This window comes from Heliangelus exortis, chromosome 10 (assembly GCF_036169615.1).
Source record: "Heliangelus exortis chromosome 10, bHelExo1.hap1, whole genome shotgun sequence".
Lineage (NCBI taxonomy): Eukaryota > Metazoa > Chordata > Aves > Apodiformes > Trochilidae > Heliangelus > Heliangelus exortis.
The window spans coordinates 17,393,243-17,415,583 of NC_092431.1; the positions used below are offsets into that span (position 1 = coordinate 17,393,243).

At 37.2% G+C, this 22,341-nt stretch overlaps 1 protein-coding gene across 2 annotated transcripts in view; it reads right to left on the reverse strand.

Moving 5' to 3' along the window:
- Positions 1-18,579: 18,579 nt before the first annotated feature.
- Positions 18,580-22,341, reverse strand: part of IL15 (interleukin 15) — a 30,381-nt gene continuing 26,619 nt past the window's right edge. For both annotated transcript variants that reach the window (XM_071753803.1, XM_071753804.1), the window contains exons 5-6: positions 21,935-22,078; positions 18,580-21,428 (exon numbers count right to left, since the gene is read on the reverse strand). In XM_071753803.1, coding sequence (XP_071609904.1) covers positions 21,315-21,428; positions 21,935-22,078 — 258 coding nt within the window. In that variant the 3' untranslated portion in view covers positions 18,580-21,314. The remainder of the gene's footprint in view (positions 21,429-21,934; positions 22,079-22,341) is intronic.

A 22,341-nucleotide genomic window follows, 5' to 3' on the forward strand; every position in this document is an offset into this window, starting at 1 on the left:
TCCAGTCTCTAGATAAGGAAGAGTCAGAGGATTCCCAGAGCTTGAGAACTTTAACCTAGAACACATTGTGATCTTCAGAACATAAAACCCAGAAGTTTGAGAGCAAAATGAAGAGTCCTCTAAATCCTGTGTTCTTTGTTCTCCTCACCCAGAGAGATCAGTCATTTCAAGAAGTATTGTTGTAGTAAGATGCTTGGATATTAGCCATCTCCCTGAAGACACATTCCCTGCTCTGGGGGTAAAAAAGTAGGAGACTGATTTGCTGGAAACCTTCTTGATCCTCTCTTGTACCAAGTTGATGTGGCTGGCAGCAGACTTCAAAGTCTTGCCTTTTTTTTTCAAGTGAGGAAGTGTAAACTGTGTCTTTGTAGAGTTCTTTCTCTGAAGAGAGATGTGACTGGACTGATTGTACTTCTTCCACAGAAAATATTGAAGAAATCATCTCACCCTTGGAAACATAGCTAAGACAACACACATTTACAGAGAGAGAGTAGGAACATGGAGAATACTGCTCACAGAGCATTCCTTGCCAAGGTGTCTGAGCTTGTGTCATCATATATTTTATGGGAACTTACATCTCTAGCCTCAGTCTGCCAGTGCTGAGGTGCAAGATGATGTGGACCTGCAGGGTAGGTACAGGTTCCTCACAAGAACTTGCAGCATTCACATGCTGCACATGTCCCCTTCCCACATTGATGCAAAGGTCCTCTCTGAATAATTTGCAGCTGGGGGATCTTAGAGAGCTGATTTCTATCTGCTTGTCAGCTGCTAGAAATTGCTGCTTGACAGAGGCTGGTTCTCCAAAGGGCTTCATACCAAAGGATAGTGTAAGAGGAGAGTAATATTCATGTTCAGGTAACTTTGTTGGTTTTGCCCTAAAGGTAGCTTTGACTTTATTGTCCATTATAGTAGAAGGGTGGTGTGACTGCCACTCAAGTGAGAGTTACTCCTTCGCCTCTCAAATTTGATATCTGACTTAAAGTAGGGCTGGAGTTACCATTCACTGACCTCTCAGATGTGCCTGCAGAGCTTATATTTTAGCAGGCACACAGTGAATGAACTCCATCAGGATAGTCAGAGGAATGTAGATCCAAAAATCTGTGGAAACTTCAGATATCAGATAGTCAGTCTGTTTCCAGCAGCATTTAGCAGTAGCTCAGGGCAGCAACTGCTGTGTCACAGAAGAATACAAGATAAATAAATATGCTTTTTTATAATGTACATGTTCTTTGAAATTTCCTTAGGGATAGCAGGCTTCTTCTTAATATAAGTTTTATTTCCATAAAAATAAGAGGATTCATGCATTTTACAGCTCACTTTTTCAAACAACAGATATCTAGAGGTGAAGTTGCAGCCAGGTAAGTACCATAATCACAAGAGAAACTATCAGTTCAGGGATAATGGGAGCTAATTCAGGATGCTTTTGCTCATGTATTATGGCAGGTTTTGTGTTGTGTGTTTTTTAAAACACCATTGAAAATAAGGTTTGCTCCAGAAACAGATGAATTTGAATAATTTTAAACTGTTAGGGGGGAAAAAAAAAGTTGAAAATTTTGTTTTTAAAAAATTGTGAGTTGTCCTAATAGTATAAAAAAAGCATTGCAAAAACTTCTATTGTGATTTTATAAATATAAATAAGAAGGATTCAATTAGTGTGTAATTTTGCCCATAAAGGCTCTACTTTATAAGTGTACAATATATAAGGAACAGAATGAGGACTTCTGTTCAGTCAAGGAACCAGGTTATGCTTTGAGTTGTCCATGGCAGAAAATGAATTCTTCCATTTCAAAAAGAAAAACTTCAGATCTATGCTTGAGCATCTAAAACATCTCCCAGTTCTAGAGTGCAGGAGATCTGGTGAATGGAGTTAGACCACAAAATACAAAAAACCAGTCTTGATTTCATTTAATGATCTATGGTCCTGACACATGTGGGATTTCAGGTTTTCACTTAATGCGTTTGAAGTTCAGTTGCATACCATAACTTAACATATTGAAAGGTTGTAAACAAATTGAAAAGAAAACAGAGACATTTTTTTTACAAAATATTTTTTGTGAAAAATGCCATTGTTAGATATATTTTTGACAAAATTAGCTTTCTTTGATGATTTGAACCAAATTTAAAGTTTCAGATGTCAGCTTAAGAAATTCTCAGACTGGCACCAGTCTGTGAGCCTTCACTTTGTTCTTGCTCAGTTTATGAAAAAGATTCTAAAAGAAACCAATGTGCCTTGACATGGACTTCTTTGTGATCATGTTTTAATGTTCTAAACCATGAGCAGTGAGTGTAACCCATCTACTGTTTCTGTTACAAATAACTGCAGTACCTTCTGCTCTGAATCATGATCTGGGAACTGAAGAAAGAACTAAGCAACAGCTGTGCTGGAAGCAGAGACTTTTTGTCTCAATTGTGCCACCAGCTTGAGATCCTAAATATTTGGATGGACAAGCCAAAGCCAACTTTTCAACATATGCTGGATTCTTTAAGTTCTCTCCTTAGCAGTGTTGGGAGTGATTTAAATCACTTACTACTCAATTCTCTGCTTTTGTACTTGCTTCATCTACTGATGACCCAAATTTTAATCATTATCTTTTTTACTTTTTATTTAAAAGATTGCTTTTCACCTTAAAATAGTTTGCCTTTCTCCAACAAAGAGGTCCTGGGACAAAAGGGCCTTGACATAAACTGCTGAGTGATAAATACCCATTTAACCTTCAATATGATCTTTCTCACCTTCATAATCAGGTCCATCCCACATCAATTTTTTTTTCATCTCTTTTATACTTTCCCTTTAGGGGTAGGACTCCAAGAAAAAGAAAGGTGAATTTTTGGTCCAGAAGAAGTTGTTGCTGGGCTAAATTCAGAGCTGATCTGACACAGGTGATCTGGTTAGGTGTGGGTGTGTGTCCCAAAGGGGTTTTTGATAAGGTTAAGGATTCTGTTAGGATTGAGGTTAGTGCTGACACGAGCAGCTGCTGTTGAACACTTGCTGGAGAAAGAGAGAGGCTGGAAGAATCAAAAGCTTCCACCTAAACCTGGTGGTGTTATGGTACACTTCCCCAAATCTGCTAAAACCCTCTGGGCACACTGTTGTGATTAATGTAAAGCCTTTCGAGGGTCAGTGAGCTAAATTTATAGAATTAGAAATATTTTTGTTAGATTAAGGGGATTAAAGGTGATTAAAATAGCTCTTTCACATTGGTTCAGTGACTTAAGCTTTCTGAAAATAATTGTGGAATGCTAACTATGCCTTCTTGGAGCCCACAGTTTTTGTAATTAATTTTTTACTATTTTTAGATATGTGCTTAGAACCTTGTAAGCTTTTTGGGAACATCTGAAGAAGTAGGAGTCATGATGGAGTACACGTTCTTGTGTTCTTGCTGTTTGACCCATATGCAGGTCCTTCTTGCATATTTTAGACTTCTGTCTGTGAGTTTGTGTTTTTAGAAGAAACATTCAGGCTTAATTCCCAGTACTTGAAAACACTGTACTGCTTAACATGTTTTGCTGTCTTATCTGTTCATTTTACTGGATATTAATTATATATGTACAGCCACACTACTATATATTACAAAGTGCATGTTTTTATGCCCATTGCAACATGTAGCTAGTAAAACACATGTAGTAATATGTATGTAGTAAAAAACAGACATAAAGAATTAACATTAATTATAAACTATTTATTAAACTGCATACTTTACAAACTGCTACAAAAACCCCAAACCATGACATTACATAAGAGTTAATTTCTCTGAAAACATTTTTTTTTCTGAGAAGAGTATTTATTAAGCAAGTCTTTCAGACATGCAGAGAACATTTTCACTTATTGATGAAAGTTTCTACTGACAGAAAAAAAAAAAAAAAAAAGTAACACTTCTGCTACAACAACTAGCACACACCAAAAAAATGCTCTGTGGCTCAACATAATTGCATAGGATTTCCAGATAATGACAAATATTTTTTCTGAGAGTGCCCTTTCAGAATTTGTTCTGCAAACATTTTTCCAGGGAAAGAGAGGAGCTGTTTTTATATCAAATATAAAACATTTTGGTTTATTTACCTTCAAACTGTGACTGCATTGGAAATCATGACAGATTTTTGCTTCAGATGAGAACATTCCATATCAGATGAGTATTACATTTTTTGTTTTTATAGTTTGATTTTTACTTTTATTATATAACTTTCTCCCAGTTTGTCTTTCTGAGAAAACTTAGGCTAAACTGAAGTTAAACCATTCTCTAGTTTTCTCACACATTGCTTTTTCAAAAAGGATAAAATAAAGATCTGCTGGATTTGTCCCAGCTGTGTTTGATGACATAAATGAGGCCAGAGGCAAAGTCTGGCTGTGAAATTGGGACCTCCTTAAGAATTCAGTGTTGGGCACATGAAAAGCAAAGCAATGCAGCTCATTCACAGCCTCATTGCTCCTTTGAATTTGATGTCTTTGATATGATGATGATTTGATATCAGTAAAATAATAAGACATATTTTAAAATAAAGAAGGCAGTTGAGGTTAAGAGAAGAGTTTAAATAGCAAAGTTTTAATATTTCACTTGCTTCACAAAGTTCATAGTGACACAGACTGAGATAGGGATATTTGTAACTGTTACCCTTAAATGGTGACTAAACTCTCTCTAGTTATCTGGGAAGCAGCTAAATCAGAGGAAAAGAACCTTATTCCTCAGTAAAGATTTGAACCATCTGAGGTAAAACAACATCTGTAGAAAATTCCATTTTATCTAATGGAGAATGATGAAGGTTACTTTTTTCTTCAGGTTTTTACAGTAACTGTGGAATTGATGAGGTCACTACATCAAGAAGTAAGAAGAAGAAGAACAGAGTGGGAGGATCTCATCATCAACAGAAAAGTCCTCAGACAGTAAGTTTGTACTGAAGTCATTGTAAATGCTAACTTAGGAACTGAGGGTTTTTTAACAGTTTATCCAATTTTTACAGCATTTGAGAAGATACCATCAGATCCAGTGGTGAGGAGTGAAACCCACCAGAAATTATGGACTTGTTCCTGCTGGGCTCACAAATGTCAGTGGCTAAGTTCCCACTGACCATGAAGTTGAATGCTGAGGCCCAACTGCTCACATTGTTTGCTTTTTGTTCACAAGGAAAACACTGAGACATAAAACAGGCAAAATAAAAGTTTCATAGCAGCAATTGTCATCTTCAAGAATTCTAAGAACATTGTAACCTGAGTGCAGCTGGGGTATTGGCTCCTTGCCTTTACACGAGGGGTCATTTAAACTCCCTGTGCAAAAAATATCTGACCTTGCTCTATTTTTTTGTCCTTCAAACAAAACTTGGCCTTTATTGTACCAGCAGTGCTGGTTATAGTACTAGGGGTAAGAGAAAAGGGATAGAAACCTTGTTGTTACAGATGTTAGAGGGTTGATGATACTTCTGGTTTGATTTTGTCTCTCTTTTGGACAGGGACATGTAAAATGGGCTATTGATTTTTATGCTGGTCCTCTTCTAGTCTGCTAAACAAGGAAAGCATGAAATGTAAGTGATGGTGTTAAACAAGTTATTTTAAGCACAGCTCCCAGGTATTCACCACTGAATAGAAACTGGGAGATACAGGAGCTGTTCTCTGCCAGCAGCAGCATTTTTCTTAATAGGTATTGACTATTAGGGGTAGTCAACTATTACCCTATAGGTGTTGAAGTTCTGGATTGATTGTATTACTGAAAATTCCTTCTTTTGCATTAGTGATTTGAAATATTTATTGGTCAATCAAAATAAGTTAGGAGATCTGTGCAGTTATCAATAGAGGAAGAGAACCACAGGAGTCAGTATCATTCACTCTCTTGTCATGATCTGATGTTCAGAGTGAACCAAAAGCCAGAGGACAGAATTGCTCTCTAGTACTCCCCTCTCCACCCTTCCAAGGGAAGATAAAGTGGGAATAAGGATGAGAGACTTAAATGTTGGAAATTAAAAATGAAACAGGTCTGCTAGAACAGGGGAAGGGCAGGAACACATAGGAAAATCTCCACTCAAACCATAACTAAACATCTCTTAATCTTGTTAAATTACTGAGACTGCAATCTCTTCAGAGCAGTCACTGTCAACCATGGTGCATTTGTACCATGCATGGCACAAAGTGCCTCTACTTCTGGTTGCCTTCCCTGTGTTATCTCAATACAAAATAAGTAACATCCTTATGATTCCATCATATTTTCTTGTTATCAGTTTCGTCACAATTTACAAAATAACATCGCCAAGACTCAGAATTATCACTGTCTTAGCCATAATGGAAAAACTGGCAGCAGCAAGAAGCACTATTCTTTCTTCTGAAAGCTAATCCCCTGATGAAAGTAAAATTTAAGACCTTTGAATAGCCATTTACTGTTTATAATTGATGTAGCTCTGTGGCAGGTAGTGCACTCTTAAAATGTCTGGCACTTATATCACTTAGGAGTGATTGGACATGAATAGACCAGGTAATGAACCATAGAATTCTGCTGGTACTGAAGTTTAAAAGGTTATTGTGGAAGCCTGGACACAAATATGCTCAAGATAAATATGTCATCATCAAAACCTGTGAATTCTAGATTAAAGAACATGCTGGAATAACTGTAGCAGTAAGAGCAGCAATAATATAAATAATATGTAATCATTATTAAATAGGAGCATATTTCCCCATTCAAGTGGTCTTGTTAGTACTATGGTGAGAAAGTTCATAGGAGATGAAATCAAGACTCAGACCATGATTTGCAGACATTCAGAAACCTGTGCTTGTCATTTTTTTAATCAGCCTCACAAATGCTTAACAGTGGATAGCATTTTAATATTCAAAGTACTATAGAGACTTTACTGTTAATTATGTCTCCTTTGTTCCCCCATAGAAAGAATAATTTCCTAACTCCTGCCTCTCTTTTTTCCTCTCCAGTGAAGGGGAAATGTTATAATGTTACATTCAGTGCTGAATCCTGAGGATTTGCATGGCCTCACGAGTGAGATGCTACATTAACTCCTGTGTCAGGTGAGATGAGATCTTTCTCTACCTTTCCTGAAACTGTGCTTGGCCAGAGTGCAGAATGGCATCTTATGAACCAGACCTGTAGCTGCTGGAAACTGGAGGGCAAGACTCACAGCTGAAACAGACAAGGTGTAAGAGCATTAGGAGCAGAAGTGGTAAGCCTTCACATCCTCCTGAAATCAACTTCTCCAACTTCTCTTTTCATTGTCTGGCTATGCTGCAGTAATCTTTAACTTAATTAAAAGCAAACCAAGGAAATCTGAAATTACCCTAACTGGAATCTGGTGCTTTCTTCATGTACCTGGAGGTGATTTAGTAGCCACTTTCAGACTATTTCCAAAATACTAAGGAAGAAGTTTGATATATTGTTAAGTGTTTGGGAGTGTGAGGAAGAAATCCAAACTTAGCATTGAAAGCCTGTTCAGTGCAATACAGAAACATCCTTGCTGAAGGGAATGATGGAGCTCCATCCTTCAGTCACTAGAGAAAAAGAAAGTGCAATGGTACATGTTGCAGGAGAGGGACTTGATAGTGATGTTGAGGCAACAACTCTGCTGTCATGTAAACTTGTGTCTCAAGGCCTCAGCATCTTTGCCATTTTTTCCATTTGTTTGGGGTGAATCAGCTGATTCCCTCAGTAGGAAGATTAAGGAACAGGGCAGAAACTCACTCATAGATTTGATTCACTTGGAGTTCTTTTTAACTCTGACTTCAAGATAAGACACATGCCCAGCTGTTAAATGGCCAGGAAAATCCAGGGCAGAGATCATTGCTAGTTATCCAAGTAACACAGATGGGACTTGAAGCTTTGAATCTTTGTTTGCCAAGGACACTTAACATGAGAATATATGATTGTCTGTGATTGTTAATGGGTTTTGATTCCCCTTTTTTATTTCTGATGAAGCAAGTATGACATCTGTTGGTATCTGTCTTAGGTGAACTCTCTATAGCACACTCCTCTAATAAAAGCAGCACTTGTATGAATGCTTGCCTTCAAGGTCTGAAATCTGGTACAGCTGCTATCAAACGTCCATGCACTATTGATTTTCAACAGAAGACCATTAGCATTAGTTCAGGATGAAAAGAGCATCTTGTATATACATACAGCTTTTCCAAGCAAGGCTGTGTCATCATGGAATCCTAGAATTGGCTGGGTTGGATGGGGCCTCAGAGATCATCAAGTCCAACCCTTGATCCACTCCCCCTGCAGTTCCCAGCCCATGGCACTGAGTGCCACATCCAGGCTCTTTTGAAATATCTCCAGGGATGGAGAATCCACCCCTTCCCTGGGCAGCCCATTCCAATGGCTGAGCACCCTCTCCAGAAAGAAATTCTTTCTAATGTCCAACCTAAACCTCCCCTGGCACAACTTGAGACCTCTTGTGCCCTCTTGTCTTGCTGAGAGTTGCCTGGGAAAAGAGCCCAACCCCCCCTGGCTCCAACCTCCTTTCAGGGAGTTGTAGAGAGTGATGAGGTCTCCCCTGAGCCTCCTCCAGCCTCAACACCCCCAGCTCCCTCAGCCTCTCCTCATAGGATCTGTGCTCGAGTCCCTTCACCAGCCCAGTTGCCTCCTTTGGACCTGCTCCAGGACCTTGATATCCTTCCTGAACTGAGGGGCCCAGAACTGGACACAGGACTCGAAGGGTGCTGCAGACCATGTTTAGCTTCTCCCTAAGGTGGCAAAGATGGGCTGCTATGGTCTGAACAACCCATCTTTACCCCACTCTGCTGCTGCTTAGAGAGAGGAGGCTTAAATGAGGATGAGAAAGAGAATGGCAGCCCATATAAGTAACCCAGCTCCAAAGCAGACATTGTACCTACCCCTCAGGCCTGCCAGTAAATGGTCAGAAAGCTTCACACTGTTTGGGTTGACCAGACCCTTTGGGTCCTGCTTCTGGTCCTGTCTTGTCTTCATCCCATATTATGTCTTTGCTCTTCATTTGCTAGGGAAACAGCTGGGAAGGAAAGCTTGTTTGTCTGATGTAGGGAATGAGAGGTGGATGTAATGTAAGAAGATGCCTTTGGAGGTTGGGAGAATGGTGCAGTTGTGTCTTGGATGGGTTGGGGGTTATGGAATGAGATGCAGTGGGCAGAGGACATGCTAGAAGAGGAGCAGGCTGAAGAAGGGGGAAATGAAAGATCCCTGTCCCTCTCTGCACCTTTCCAAGTTTCCCTCAGGTACAAGACATAAGCTTTCATTTTCACTTATAGTCCCTCCCCATATCTGACTGATTGCTCATACTCAGTTAAACCTTCACACCCTCTTAATGCTCTTCTGACTTCTCCCAGCCTTTTCTCTCCCCCAGTTCTCTCTGCTATGTCTTCTACCCTTGAAAAATACAATCCTTTTTCTGCCTGAGGACAGCAGGAGTCAATTTTGCTTTCATCACTATGTAGCTTTGAGTTTTCACTGCTCTAAGGTAGCCCATAAGTGAAGTGGGGAATCATGGTGGTGTTAATATTCATGATACTTAAAACACCCCACCAGCTACTTTCCTACTAAGAAACATTCTGATAGGAGGAAAGAAGGAATTAAAAACTGACTTTAGCCTATAAAATAACTGTAATAATGGTGGAAATAAATAATCAACTTTCCTATAATGCTAAAATTCTAAATAGGGATCTTGAAAGAAATGATTTAATGCTATACAGAAGTGCCTGTTCCATCAACATTCTTTACATCAGGCTTCAGGGAAATAGGACTTTTCTTGTTTGTTCAGGAACTATTTGCTGAACAATAAATATTTTTAATAGGGGTGCCACCAGAGAGTAATCTGATGAAATATGCTTGAATATATTTAAGTACAGCCTGTTCAAAGGAAAGTACTTAAAACAAAGAGAGTAGTGTTAAGTATAATCCCAAAGGAAACTGTTTCAAGTGCCTATCTCCAGGAACATATGCCAAGGTGAAATATTTCATTATCCAGTATAAAGTATCATCTAACAGTTGGTTACATTCTAGTTATGAACCTCCTTGAAATTATGGTTTAAATGAACCTCCTTGAAATTATACTTTAATACTTCTTTGATTCCTGTGCATGTTTTAATGCACAGTGAGCTATTTTTTCTGTACTATTCAGTTTTTCTAAATTGTCTCTATTGTTTTTAGGTACCTAAGACAGTCAAGGGGGTTTGGCAGAATCTGGAAAGAGTGCACTGAACTTAGTAGAGAATTTCTAATCTATCCTTACATTTAAAATGTTGCAGTCTTCTATCAAAACACTAATCCAGGTGTGCCCATTGACATCTGAAATTCTTTATACCAACTTTTATTGACTATTGAGCAGGTGTGCCATCTAGTTAAAATGCATAGAATGTGGTAAGAAAAAAATTAGTTGTCTTTAAAATTTTTCCTTACAATTGAGAACACATCATACACACATAAACACACAGATAGTGTCATGTCTGCAGTCACAGTAATTTAGTAATTTTAGAATACTGTTCTTAGCAGGTGAAGTTAAAAGACCCTGGTGCTGTTTCCAGGAGGCTATAGGAATCAGAAGGAGTTTTACACAAAAATAACTGTTTGTTTTCCTCTTATGCATGAAGAGAATAATTTGTTGGCAATCACTACAGAAACAAATCAGGACACCATCTGCTAGAAAGTCTAATTACTTCTTAGCTACAGTTAAGAAAAATATATTTAAAAGCCAAATGGAGATGCCTGTAGCCAACCTCACCTAAATGGCTCTGCTTGAGCAACAGGATGGAACCAGATGACCTCTAGAGGTCTCTTCAGTCTCAACTATTCTGCAGTTCCTAAAATGGAGTTTATGGAGATGAAAACTTTACCTAAATGGAATTTAAAGATAAATGTTTGTTATGCTTGAAAGCTCACAGACAAATGTTTCATGGCATTTTCAACCTCTTTACTGAAGAGGTTTGTCTTCCCTGTTCAATCCCATGATAGTTATCTGCTTCCTTTGCCTACTTTATTGGATAGGCAGTACCTTTATATGCTTTTCTACAGACAAAAAAAAAAAAAAAAATAGAGTCAACTCTGGGGCTTACCATAAAGCTCCTAAGTTGCTAAAGAACTACTGCGACTAAATTGCCTGCCCAATACAACTGAAAAAATAAATCTGTATTTTTATTGTTTAATTAAAATTTGCTAGGAAAAATGTTGGTATAAAGTTCTTGCTTATCTTAAATAAGTTTTCATTAGAACTTTGATCCAGCAGAAATCCAGCCCAGTAATGAAACTTCTTAATCATACTTCTACTGAGTACAGCACTACATATACCTTTATCAGCCATCACTCAGTATCTGAAACACATGTGAAGCAGGTGATAATAGGAAAGGGCAGTGTGTGAGCACTGAAACACAAGGGTTATTTTCAGTCTTTGGCTTATAGCTGTAAGTTCAAGGAGAATTTGGATTCCTTTGTTGAAATCCAAAGCAAGCTCATAGACATTTTACTCATCAGGCATAGATCCTGTGGGAAGATCAAGATGAAGTTATATTTCAGAAAATGACAATTCTTGTTTGGGATCCCTATCCTCAATCTAGAAGTTATGTCTTTAAGGGACAGAGCAGATGTTGCTGAGATAATAATATTACAGAAATTCAGCTTTGTGCTGGAAAAGCTCTGATTTTCATTTGCTAACTAACTGAATTATTGCTGTATGTATGTAAAATGGGTTTTCAAGTGTATGTAATTATGGAACTGCCAATTGTTTCTCTGGGATAAGACAGAGCTTTTGGTGATGAATTAAGTTAAACATTGTTTCCCACTTTTTTTTCCAGAAACTTCTTCAGGGTCATATTTGTCTTATATGTGGTGGTGTGATTTGCAGAACATCTGCATCATAAGGAAGCCAAACTGCTCTGAAAAATTTATGTTGAGGATCACTTCATTTTCAAAATCTCTTGCTCTAGAATTACACACAAACTGTTGCAGTGAGTCTGTAGCCAAGTGCAACAGAGAAGGTAACACTCCATCATGGATTTCTGAATAGAGCATTGAGCAATAAACAGGACTGGAATTATAGATCATATAAATGTCACGGGCCAGCAAAGCAAAGGATTTAAAAGAAAAATAGCTATCAGTGCTGACTTATAATTTATCTTTTAATCTAACTTTCTGTGGGCAAAGATGTACCAGTACCTCTGAAAATGGCTTGCACATTATTTGGTGTTTACTACTCTGACTCAAGATCTAAAGTTAGTTCAGCTCTTAATTTCAGTTGTCCTGTTGTACCACCCCTGGTTAATATGTTCTTCTGCAGTGCCTGCTCTGTAGATTTCCTGTCTCTGTGAAGCTGAGATCCCAATATCACATCTTTTTACAGGAAAAACTTCAGAATGCTGAAGAGATGGTGTCCTCACCCGCAATTCAAAGCACAAACCCCATTAGTCTGTGACAAAAGCACAAGCATTCCTCAGACCCAAAATCAGGGTGTTTAGTTTTTAAAAGTTTATTTAGCCTGCCATGAATCATAGGCTTGAGTCAAGTTCAGGAAGTGAACTGAAAAAGGAAGAAACAGTTTTTTTAGTAAATGAGAGTGACAAATGCAAACAGGCTGTAAATTTCCTAGCACAACCATGTTTCCATTTAACATAGGAAAACATGAAACTGATTAAATGCCCCAAAAGCTCTTTCAGAAGGCAAGCAGGTGGTAGCTCCTTCTCTTTTACACACCTATTTTGTGTACATGCAGCAACTGATGCTTACAGACTTAGGAGTGAGAGTGGTTTTCTTTGATGACTGCTGATTTATCTGTTTGGTCTCTTTCTTAGAAGAGAAGCCTTACAAAAGCTTTTATTAGCTTGGGCTTAGAATATGAAATGATCCTAAACACATGGATTGTGAGCCCTTTCATCTCTGTTCTGTGTTTTCTGAAAGAATATCTTAAACTCTCCCTTTTGATGAATCCTTTGACATAACACAAGTGCTGCTGTTTATTCTAGTTTGCTACAAACCCATGAGAGATGCAAGAGGGGAGGTCTTGCTGTCTCCATCTACCCTAGATTTAATGTGTACTTGGGGTAGGTCATTTGTGAAAATACACTAAACATATTGGATAAAAATAATGGACCTTCCAGCTATTTTTCATCATGTGTTACAACAGATAAAACATTAAACATGTCTTTGTTTAATAGGCACTTGCATTGATTTTAAGTTGTAAATAAATGTTCATATAATAATATATTCCACATAAAATGGGCCTTTATACTGGACTGATAAGTAACTAAGCTGAAATTTGGTCTTGGTTCTGTTGATTTACATGTCTACTAGCAGTAGAATAATGCAGAATTTGACCCTTTTCCTCTTCAGTAGATCTTCATATGAAGAATTTTTCCTATAAAATACAATGTTCCAGGAAAATATTAGTCAGTGTTTACAGTGAAGCAGTTATCTGGCTGATACTGCCTCTGTTATTCATGTGGTTAAAACTGATTCCTAAAGAAAATTTTTTTCAAGATTTTTCAGTCCTCCGAAATAATTCTTTCATACAAATACAGAAATAATTTTAATACACATTTTGTATTTGGCTTCTGTGTTTGTAATGTACATATTTGATTGACTAATACTTCAGGCTCTCAACATATAAGCATTGTTTTTATTTCCCATTAGTAAATTCTTCCACTTGTAGGAATACTTTTTCATGCCCAAGCACTGCATATGTGCTGATACTCAAAGAGGATATTTTAAGGACTAGGGATAATTGTTGGAATTATGTTTTAATGTTTGTGCTCTTGAGGTGTAGTCAAGTTTAGATAGTAACTTGTTACAATTAGAAAGCAAGAAGTGCAAGACTGTCCTATTTGATCTCTAGACATAATGTTCCCACAGAGATTTTTGCCTGTGGTTGTCCACGTTTCTCCTGGCACTTATAAGATGGGTATTTTGCAAGCTCACAAGAAACAATACATTTGAAATATAGTTTTTCATTACTTGTTTCTCTCATCCATCTTATTTCTAGATCAGGAACCCAATCGTGCCTTCTTGTTTGTTTGCACTTTTCTTAGTGCTACTTATTATTTTATTTTTTAAGATACTGAGACTCCAGTAATGGTACCATGGCTGCCTCAGGTTTAGGGACCTGCTGCTGGGATCCAGGCTGAGTTACAATGGATCATCTGCTGCCTGTTGCATGAAAGGTGTCCCACAATTGCACATCTTGCAAGGTTATGTTAATAAATTTGGTATCACTTGAACCAAATACATCTCAGAAGAGATTATATTAGTTAACTGAGTGTGTTTCTTTTTACTGCTATTGTTTATTTGGCCTCTCACCTTTGATGTCCTAGAGGTCATTTGGAAAATCCTTCAGCGTGTGAATGGCCAGAACGTGGCTTTTTTTTTTTTTTCAATTGTCCTCGTAAAATATTAAACTCTAATGTGCAATTTCGTATGCTTCAAATACTGTTGATAGCTAGAAAAGATTAATCTTTCAGAGTAGGTTTTCTTTTGATAATCATAGTTTATTCACATAACTCATTTGTGTTTTCTGCTGTAGAGTGATGGCTCCATAGGGAGGAAGGATCAGCACACATTTGCTCATTAACACTGGCTCTCTGGCTACAGTAAGAAACCCTCTTTGGGACTGCATGCACATAGAAATGGGGGCTCAGGGGAATAAATATTCATTTGTTAGCCTAATAGTAGGGCCTACAAATTACTTCTGCTTGTGTAGTTTGGAAAGCTGTTTAAACACGTTTTGTCTGTGTGGAACAGCCAGCACTGCTTAATTGGTTATTTGTTTCAAAAGTTCAGTTTGTCACAGCTAATCTTTAATCTACAGCAACTCCCAAATGTATTTAGTGCAGTGAATATATTGAGTAGTACATGTCTATCTGGAACAATGAATTAAAAGGTCATTTGTGTGCAGTGAGGTATGATGAGGGATCTCTGTCATTTTCATGCCTCTGAGCTCAGATACCTACCAGCAACAGTTCTGTACTGGGAGTGCATAGCGTGGTACAGTGGGTTAACCTCAGCTAAGTGCTGAGCTCCCCATCCTCTTGCTTACTCCCCCTCAGCAGGGCAGGGACAGAAAATAGGATGGGAAAGCTTGTGGTTGAAGATAGAGATAGGTAGGTTGCTAACCAATTACTGTAAAGGGCAAACCAGACTAAATTTGGGGAAAAGTAATCTAAGTTATTGCCAAATAAAATAGATTTGCCTGTTAGAACCAAATGCAAAGTCTGACATATCTTTCCTCCCTCCTTTACTATCCTCAAATTAATCCCATCACTCCAGAGCCTTACACACCCACCCTTGACAGGCAGCAGGAAGGCACTGGGGGGTAGGTTTGTCAGAATACCATGGTTTCTCTCTGCCTTTCCTTCCCCCTCACACTGCTCCCCTGCTCTGACATGGACACTGCTCATGAGCTGCAGTCCTTCAGGAAAATCTCCTCCATCTTAGGTTCTGCATGGGCCATGGTTCCTTCAGGAAATTTCCAAACGTTTCAGTGTAGGGTCCTCCATGGGCTGCAGGGGATATCTGCTGTAGAAAGCAGTGTGTAATGCATATTCTAAAATTCCTGCTTCTCAGAACCTCGAGATGTGCCATTCTCAGCCTTCACAGACATGATATTCAGACAAGGTAATAACTGTGTTATTTTTTTTTTTTTTCATTTCAGTTTCCCTGTATTTTTCTTGGGTGGTGGTGGTTACCTTTAGGTCTTAGAGATCACCATTACCAAGATGGTTTCCATTTTAAATGCTGCTTCTTTCTGGGCAGGGAGAAAGGAGCTCTGCTTTCAACACAGAGTATACCTTGAGGCATGATTTGAAGGCAGGAAAATGTAGCTAACAGCTTAGTGACAGGAGTCACAGATATCTGCATCTAAATTCCAAATCTTGCCAGCTTTAATTTTAGTGGTTACAATAATCAGAAGGACTTGAGAAAAAGAGAAATTGCTTTCTATGCTTCACCCCTTCCTTATAGCATATTTGTCACCAGTGCCATAATCTTTGTCCTGTCCCTTTATGTCAATACATCTTAAAAATATTCCTTGCTATCTGGTACTAGATGAAGATTGATTCACTCATGTGGTTACCCCCAGATAAGCTGTGCTGTGCTGGTTGGCCTTGGGTCCAAGGACTGATTCTTTAGCCATTCTATTTATTTATTTTGATAAAGGGCTTTGGGCTTGTTATTTTAAGGCAGCTAGGATTGTCTTCTGAAAATTATCTGCATAAACTGGTAACTTTCATCACTGTCCCACTCAGTTGCTAATGGAGCTTCTGGAAGCTCCACTGCAGAGTCAGAAATTCATGATTTCAAAAGAATTTTTTCAGGAGTTCTTGGCAGTTGTGTCCTTTCCCTGTGCACTGAGGAGGACAGGGAACCATTTCCATAGCTTCATTTCACTGTCAGTCACCCAGCAATGGACACCCTGTACCAGCATGTGCCTGGAAAAGTTTCTGTCCCACCTGATGACACAATGAAAAAGGGGACATTAAACTGAAAAAAACCCTTCTAGGTCTTTAAGTCTCACATAGCTGGAGAACTTAGAACTTAGAAACAACTTAAGGAATTCTGTGGCTTATTTCTCAGCTGTTCAAGGTAGATCTTCATTGTTTATTAGTGATATAAAGTGCTAGAGAATGAGGCCCTAAAAAGGAATTGTGTCAAATAATAAAAATAAGCTACAGCCAGGGGATTCTAGTTAAGTTACTTTATCCAATTGCCTGTTACTTACAGATAGGAAGATTTACTAGAGTAAAATGATGCTCAGTCACTGTCCTACAGTAGGCAGCATAAGGAAAAAAGATGTTCTCTGACAACATCAGTAAAAAATGAAAAATGTTAAGTAATACATGAAAGCAGGAAGCATGTTACAGAAAAAAAGTTGCAGAAATCATTCATAATTATCTATTTTCTTTGAATTAATTGGAGTAAGCTTGCCAAAGGAATAACCAATGGGAGTATAAATCAATCTGTCATTTGTTATCTTGTGACTAAAAGAAGAAAGGAAAAAAAATTCCTGCAAAATGGAGTATAAAAAGTCAGAATTAAGGTTAATGAGAAGAAAAAATTCCCAGCTCTCATGATTGCTGATGGTAAACACTTGCTGTACTGTTTGCTACCTTGGAGAACTGGGGAGTTCCATGTACTGCTGAGTAGAGAAATAAGAAATCTTAAGGTTTGGTTTTGTTTTGGGTTTTTTTGTAAGAGAATTTTGACTCATTGGGAAACTTATGGCTCAAAAGATCCCAAGCTGGGGTTACTACTATGTTTGGTTTTACTGCAAGACTACAGATTTCAAGCTAACTGAAGGAAGTGTCTGAGTTGAAGGAGAGCTGGGAAAAGGCAACTTTTAAATAGGATGGTTTCTCAGTTTTACCTATGGTACAGATAGCACACTGCTGCTATACAGTCATTGTCTGTGCCATATTAAAACATTCTAGTAATACAAGTATTAAAATTTCTCTTGAATTTTTTTTTTTGTCCCTTTAATGGGCTCTGTCATTTGTGGTAAAGCAGCCATTAAGGTTGTGTAACGATTGCTGAAATACAATATTTCATTTTGAAAAGTCCAGTGCAGTTGCTTTCTGAAAGGCATTGAACAAACAAAGCTGCCAGATGGTGGGTTTTGTTCATCTTACAGCAGAAATAGTGTATTTGTGTCTAATGCAGGTTCCTTCAGCAGTGCTGTCACTTGATTTTAAAATTTAGTTTTGAAAAAGCAACTTGATATATAAAAGTTAGTTGCACTTCTTTGTTTTCCTCAACTACAACTTCCAAAAAAAAGTGTGTTAGAAACCATTCCCAGAGTAGTTAACAATATTTATATTTTTACTGGAGGCAGTCTTTAGAACTGTTGTTTTTTTCATGCTTTTTTAGTCTGATTTAACATTTACTGATGGACAATAAAATTTATTTATTTATTTGCTTTATTTCTTATATTTATTTCTTTTATTTATTTATTTTCTTAGTTAGTTTTTTGTTCACAAGCTGAAAATCTCTTGATATCTCATGTGGCTGTGGATCCTGTACACACACACAATGCAGTACAATATGAATGAGCTCACCTGTTTGACCTAGGAAAGTGGGTAAGCTCTAAGCTGCTCGTTAAAGTAGCTATAAAAATTCTGATTACTCCTGAAAACTCCAATAAATTAAAAGAAAAATAATACCCTTATTTTAAAGTGCATGGAATGCAAGGTATGAGAAGGTAAATGCAGCAAATATGCCAGGTAGATGTAGATGTAGGTGTAGTTGAGCTTAGTGATGTCTGTTGGAAAATCTGCATGTTCTAGAAGTCTAGAACACTCAATGTAAATAATTTGCAAGGGTTTGAAAATCATACTAAACTACCTTTTAATTTTTCTTGTTTATCTTTTCATAGTTAATCCTTGATTCACAAAGCAGTATCTGATTTTTTGTGAAATGCATATTATAATCAAAAATGCCTCCCTATTACAAGTGGTAGATGGAACATTTTATCTTGCTTGTATCACAAGAAATATAACAACTGGATTTCTTATGTGGCTTGTGCTCATACTATGCATCTTCCAATGCAGATTGAATGTGCAGTGCAAATCACATAATAATTGCATTAATTGAATAAGCTGTTAGGAATTTTATTGGTTATAAACAGTATGGGAATGAACACAAAGCAATATGATTACATTGTATTTAAGCAACATTATTTTATTATTAGATTATTATGTTTTAAACAATATTTTAATGGATATTTATATTATTTTATTATTATATTATATAATAAGCACAGTTCTCATAATTTAATATATTCTGGCATAGATCATGTATCATACTAGAGTATGACCAATGTCTGTTTAACAGAAACACTATAAGCATATTTATTATCATATAAAAAAAGTTGCACATATTTGTTCATAAATTTAACTTAGACAATATTTTAAAAATATATTTCTTTTTAATAGAAAAAAAAATTAGCTCAGGTTAGATAATGGTAAATATATCATCTTGATAGAGGAAACAGGACACCCAAAAATTAGAATAGAATTTTTTCCTAATGTCTAATCTAAATCTCCCCTCTTCCAGTTTGAAACTGTTTCCCCTTGTCCTCTCACTACACACCTGTGTAAAAAGCCCTACCCCAGCTTTTTTGTAGGCTCCCTTCAGATTTTGGAAAGCTGCTGTAAGGTCACCTCAGGGCCTCCTTTTCTCCAGGCTGAACAACCCAACTTCCTCAGCCTGACTTCATAGGGGGGATGCTCCAGCCCTGTGATCATTTAGTGTCTCACCTCTTCCAGGAACTCTGTGTCCTTCTTATTCTGGGGACTCCAGAACTGGACACAGTGCTCCAGGTGGGGTCTCACAAGAGCAGAGCAGAGGGGGAAAGTCATGTGCAAGGACATGTGCAAACTCACATTGATGGCTCATACTGGTTTGACCATTTTTGGCCATTTTTTGGACCCTTGATGATCCACCACCATTCCCAAGTCCTTCTCCTCAGGGCTGCCCACAATCCTTCCTCCTCCCAAAAATACTTGCTGGTCATTTTCACAATTGGTAAGATAAAGAATAATATCTGAGCAAAGAAGCTGTTTGTTACATCACAAATACTGCTGGACTGTGTCTCGAGCTCCCTCAAAGCTAGAAATAAGGGAAAACCCTTTATCTCTTTGATTAAAAGCCACAGTTGTAACTTGGTATTACCTTGCTTATGCATGTGACATCAGGTAAAAAAAATCATATTCAATGCATACCATTTTAAGGAAAATTTTAAAATGTAGGACCAGTTTACTTCAAACTATGCAGTAAACACTTCCTTCATTGATGTTTTGCAGTGGTGAATAATTTGTTTCTTTTTTCTCTAATACTTCTGTCAGTGTTTAATCCTGATATCAGTGTTCTTATGAATTTACCAATCAGCCTTTAAGTCACCTAGCAGATGACACCCACTGTGCTCACATTTATGTTCTTTCTCTTGTAATTTACTGGAGATTTAGCTCATCAGAGTGTTGAAGACTGATGGTTTGGAGTAACCCAACAATAAAGGAGTCCCAGGCAGTGTGTTTGTTGCCATAATGAGATTGAGACTTCCTTCCTGTCAAGCAGGCAGCTGAATGACTTGGCCATTTATCAAATTAAGATGGAGAAATGGAGGTGCCTGGAGGAAAGAATTACTTTTTGTAGATAGCAGTTGGTATGACATGGTTATGGATCATGAAGAAAGCAGTTTCTTCAAAAAGAGTTGAAAGAAAGCTATGCAAGATTTCAGAACTACCTGGGAGCAGCTGACTGCACTGAGTCTTAGAAATACAGTAACATGATTTCCAGTAACTGGTCAGTAATGATTTCTGCCTTCAAAGTTCTTACCCCAAAAGGAGACCAAGTTTTCAAAATCTACTACATATGAAATATTTCTACCACATAGAATTGGTTTTTTTAGGTGTGGAAGAGATTTGGTCACTTGCTTTAGTCAGAGAATGAAATTAATGCTACTTTTCTTTGGTTTGAAATATAGATTGAAATCTTAGGGAACTGCTAAAAGGCCTGTAGTAATTATTGTAATAACTAAGGTAGTGCCTGTATCAGAGGTAAAAAAATTAAGTAACAAGGCTTGGTCTGTCACTGGACCCCTGAATCAAGCACCAGCATTAACTTCCAGTGAGAAGACTAAAGATAATTTTTATTACCCTTATGCTACCATTGAACTAAAGAGAAAGAGGAAGGGGAAAAAACTTTAAAAAACAGTCTCATTTTTTACTTTGAATTCTTAGGTAAAAAAGTAATTTTGTTTACCTGAAAACCTTAATGGAATTTAACATTATTTTAGTTTTGACACTTTTTGCATTGAAGGAATGTTAATAGGAAAAAAAATACCAAGAAAAACTGTCAGACATGCCTGACAACAGAAGTAAGAGTTGAGCTGGGATCTTCCAGGAGCACAGGTGGTAAAGGGGTAGATTTCCAATAACAAATATAGACACAGACAAATGGTTTAGCATTAATTTTATTAGTAATAACAAAATGGGAGCTTTTCCCTGAAACCTGAATCGGTTAACCTGGAATTTCCTGAGGAGCTTCAAATAACCTTCTGAGATCTTAGAGAATTCTATGGAAAGGTTGGTAAGTTAGTCAGGATTGCTTTTCCAGAGGACTTAGAAAAAAAACCCTGTCCCTTTAAGTAAAGAAGAAGCTTTAAACCCTGTCAAATTCCTTTCATTTCTATGTCATAAGTATTATGATTTGTATGTGTTCAATTATGAATACATTGTGAATTACAGGGATTTTATTGTTCCTTCTTTGTGTGTTATGCTATGTAAGTAGGATTGTAAGTTATGTTCTTTCCAGTTTATTGTTGTATGTAATTTAATTTCTCTGAGGATGTTCATGGAAGAGTCTTGGTTCCCAGGCTGTGTCTTCTGGTCAGTGTTTGCATTCCTTCTGTATAACCTTTTCAAAACTCTGTATAAATTCTGTAAAATTTTTTTCTTCATACTCTTCACATTCTTTGCATTTTGCTGACGTTGTAGAATTCCACTGAAAAACAAAATGAATAGCACAGCAGGATACTGATCTATTTGTTCTGAAAGAAAACTAACTTTCTTTTTTTTAACTCCAATGCAGTCAGTGGCTACAGAACCCATTGTTGGAGGCTTCCACAGTCTTAAGGTCTGAGCAGAGCAGGATCAACTTTCAGAGATCCTGTGAGTAATACAAGTGGTAGTCCCCTTGAAAACTAGGATACTACTCTATCTGAGCATATCTGATACTGATACAAAATGTTATTTGTATATATTCAAGCACCCTTATATATGTATTTATCCACAGTCCAAAATACTTGCTTTGATGGAAATCCTGAAACTGTTTTTTCTAAAAAATTCTGCTTTTTCATTGGTTTACGTGTATCTTTTTTTTTTTTTTGTGATCTCATTTTCTGTCACCTGTACCATCCCACCTTTTATATTACAATAGATATTAATGCTGCTGAAGAAACACCTTTGATTTCCCTTTTTTTTTTTTCACAGACTATTGGTGTTACTTACCTTTTTATTTTCTAAGCTTGCATTTCCATTTTTCCACATGTTGAATACATCCTGTGTTTTACTACATTTTTTTATAAGACATTCTTGAAGAATTACTTTCGTCTCTAAGAAAAAGCATCTTATAACAGGTTCTTGGCATTCTTTCTGAAAAGAATGAGTAGTTGCAATAGTATTAGGATTAAAAAGGAATAAGTGAATGTAAAATATAATTTAGCAAGAGTTGGCTGATTTTTATTCACTGGATATCTCTTCTTACTATCCAAACACTTTAAAATATCTGCAAGGATGAGCTGTGAGACCTAACAACATGAGGGCAGCCAATTTCCTAAAATGAGGTGAAATGTGGTGTCTTGGTGAAGAACATTGGAAAATAATTAGGATAGGAATTTGGGATTTATAATTAAACA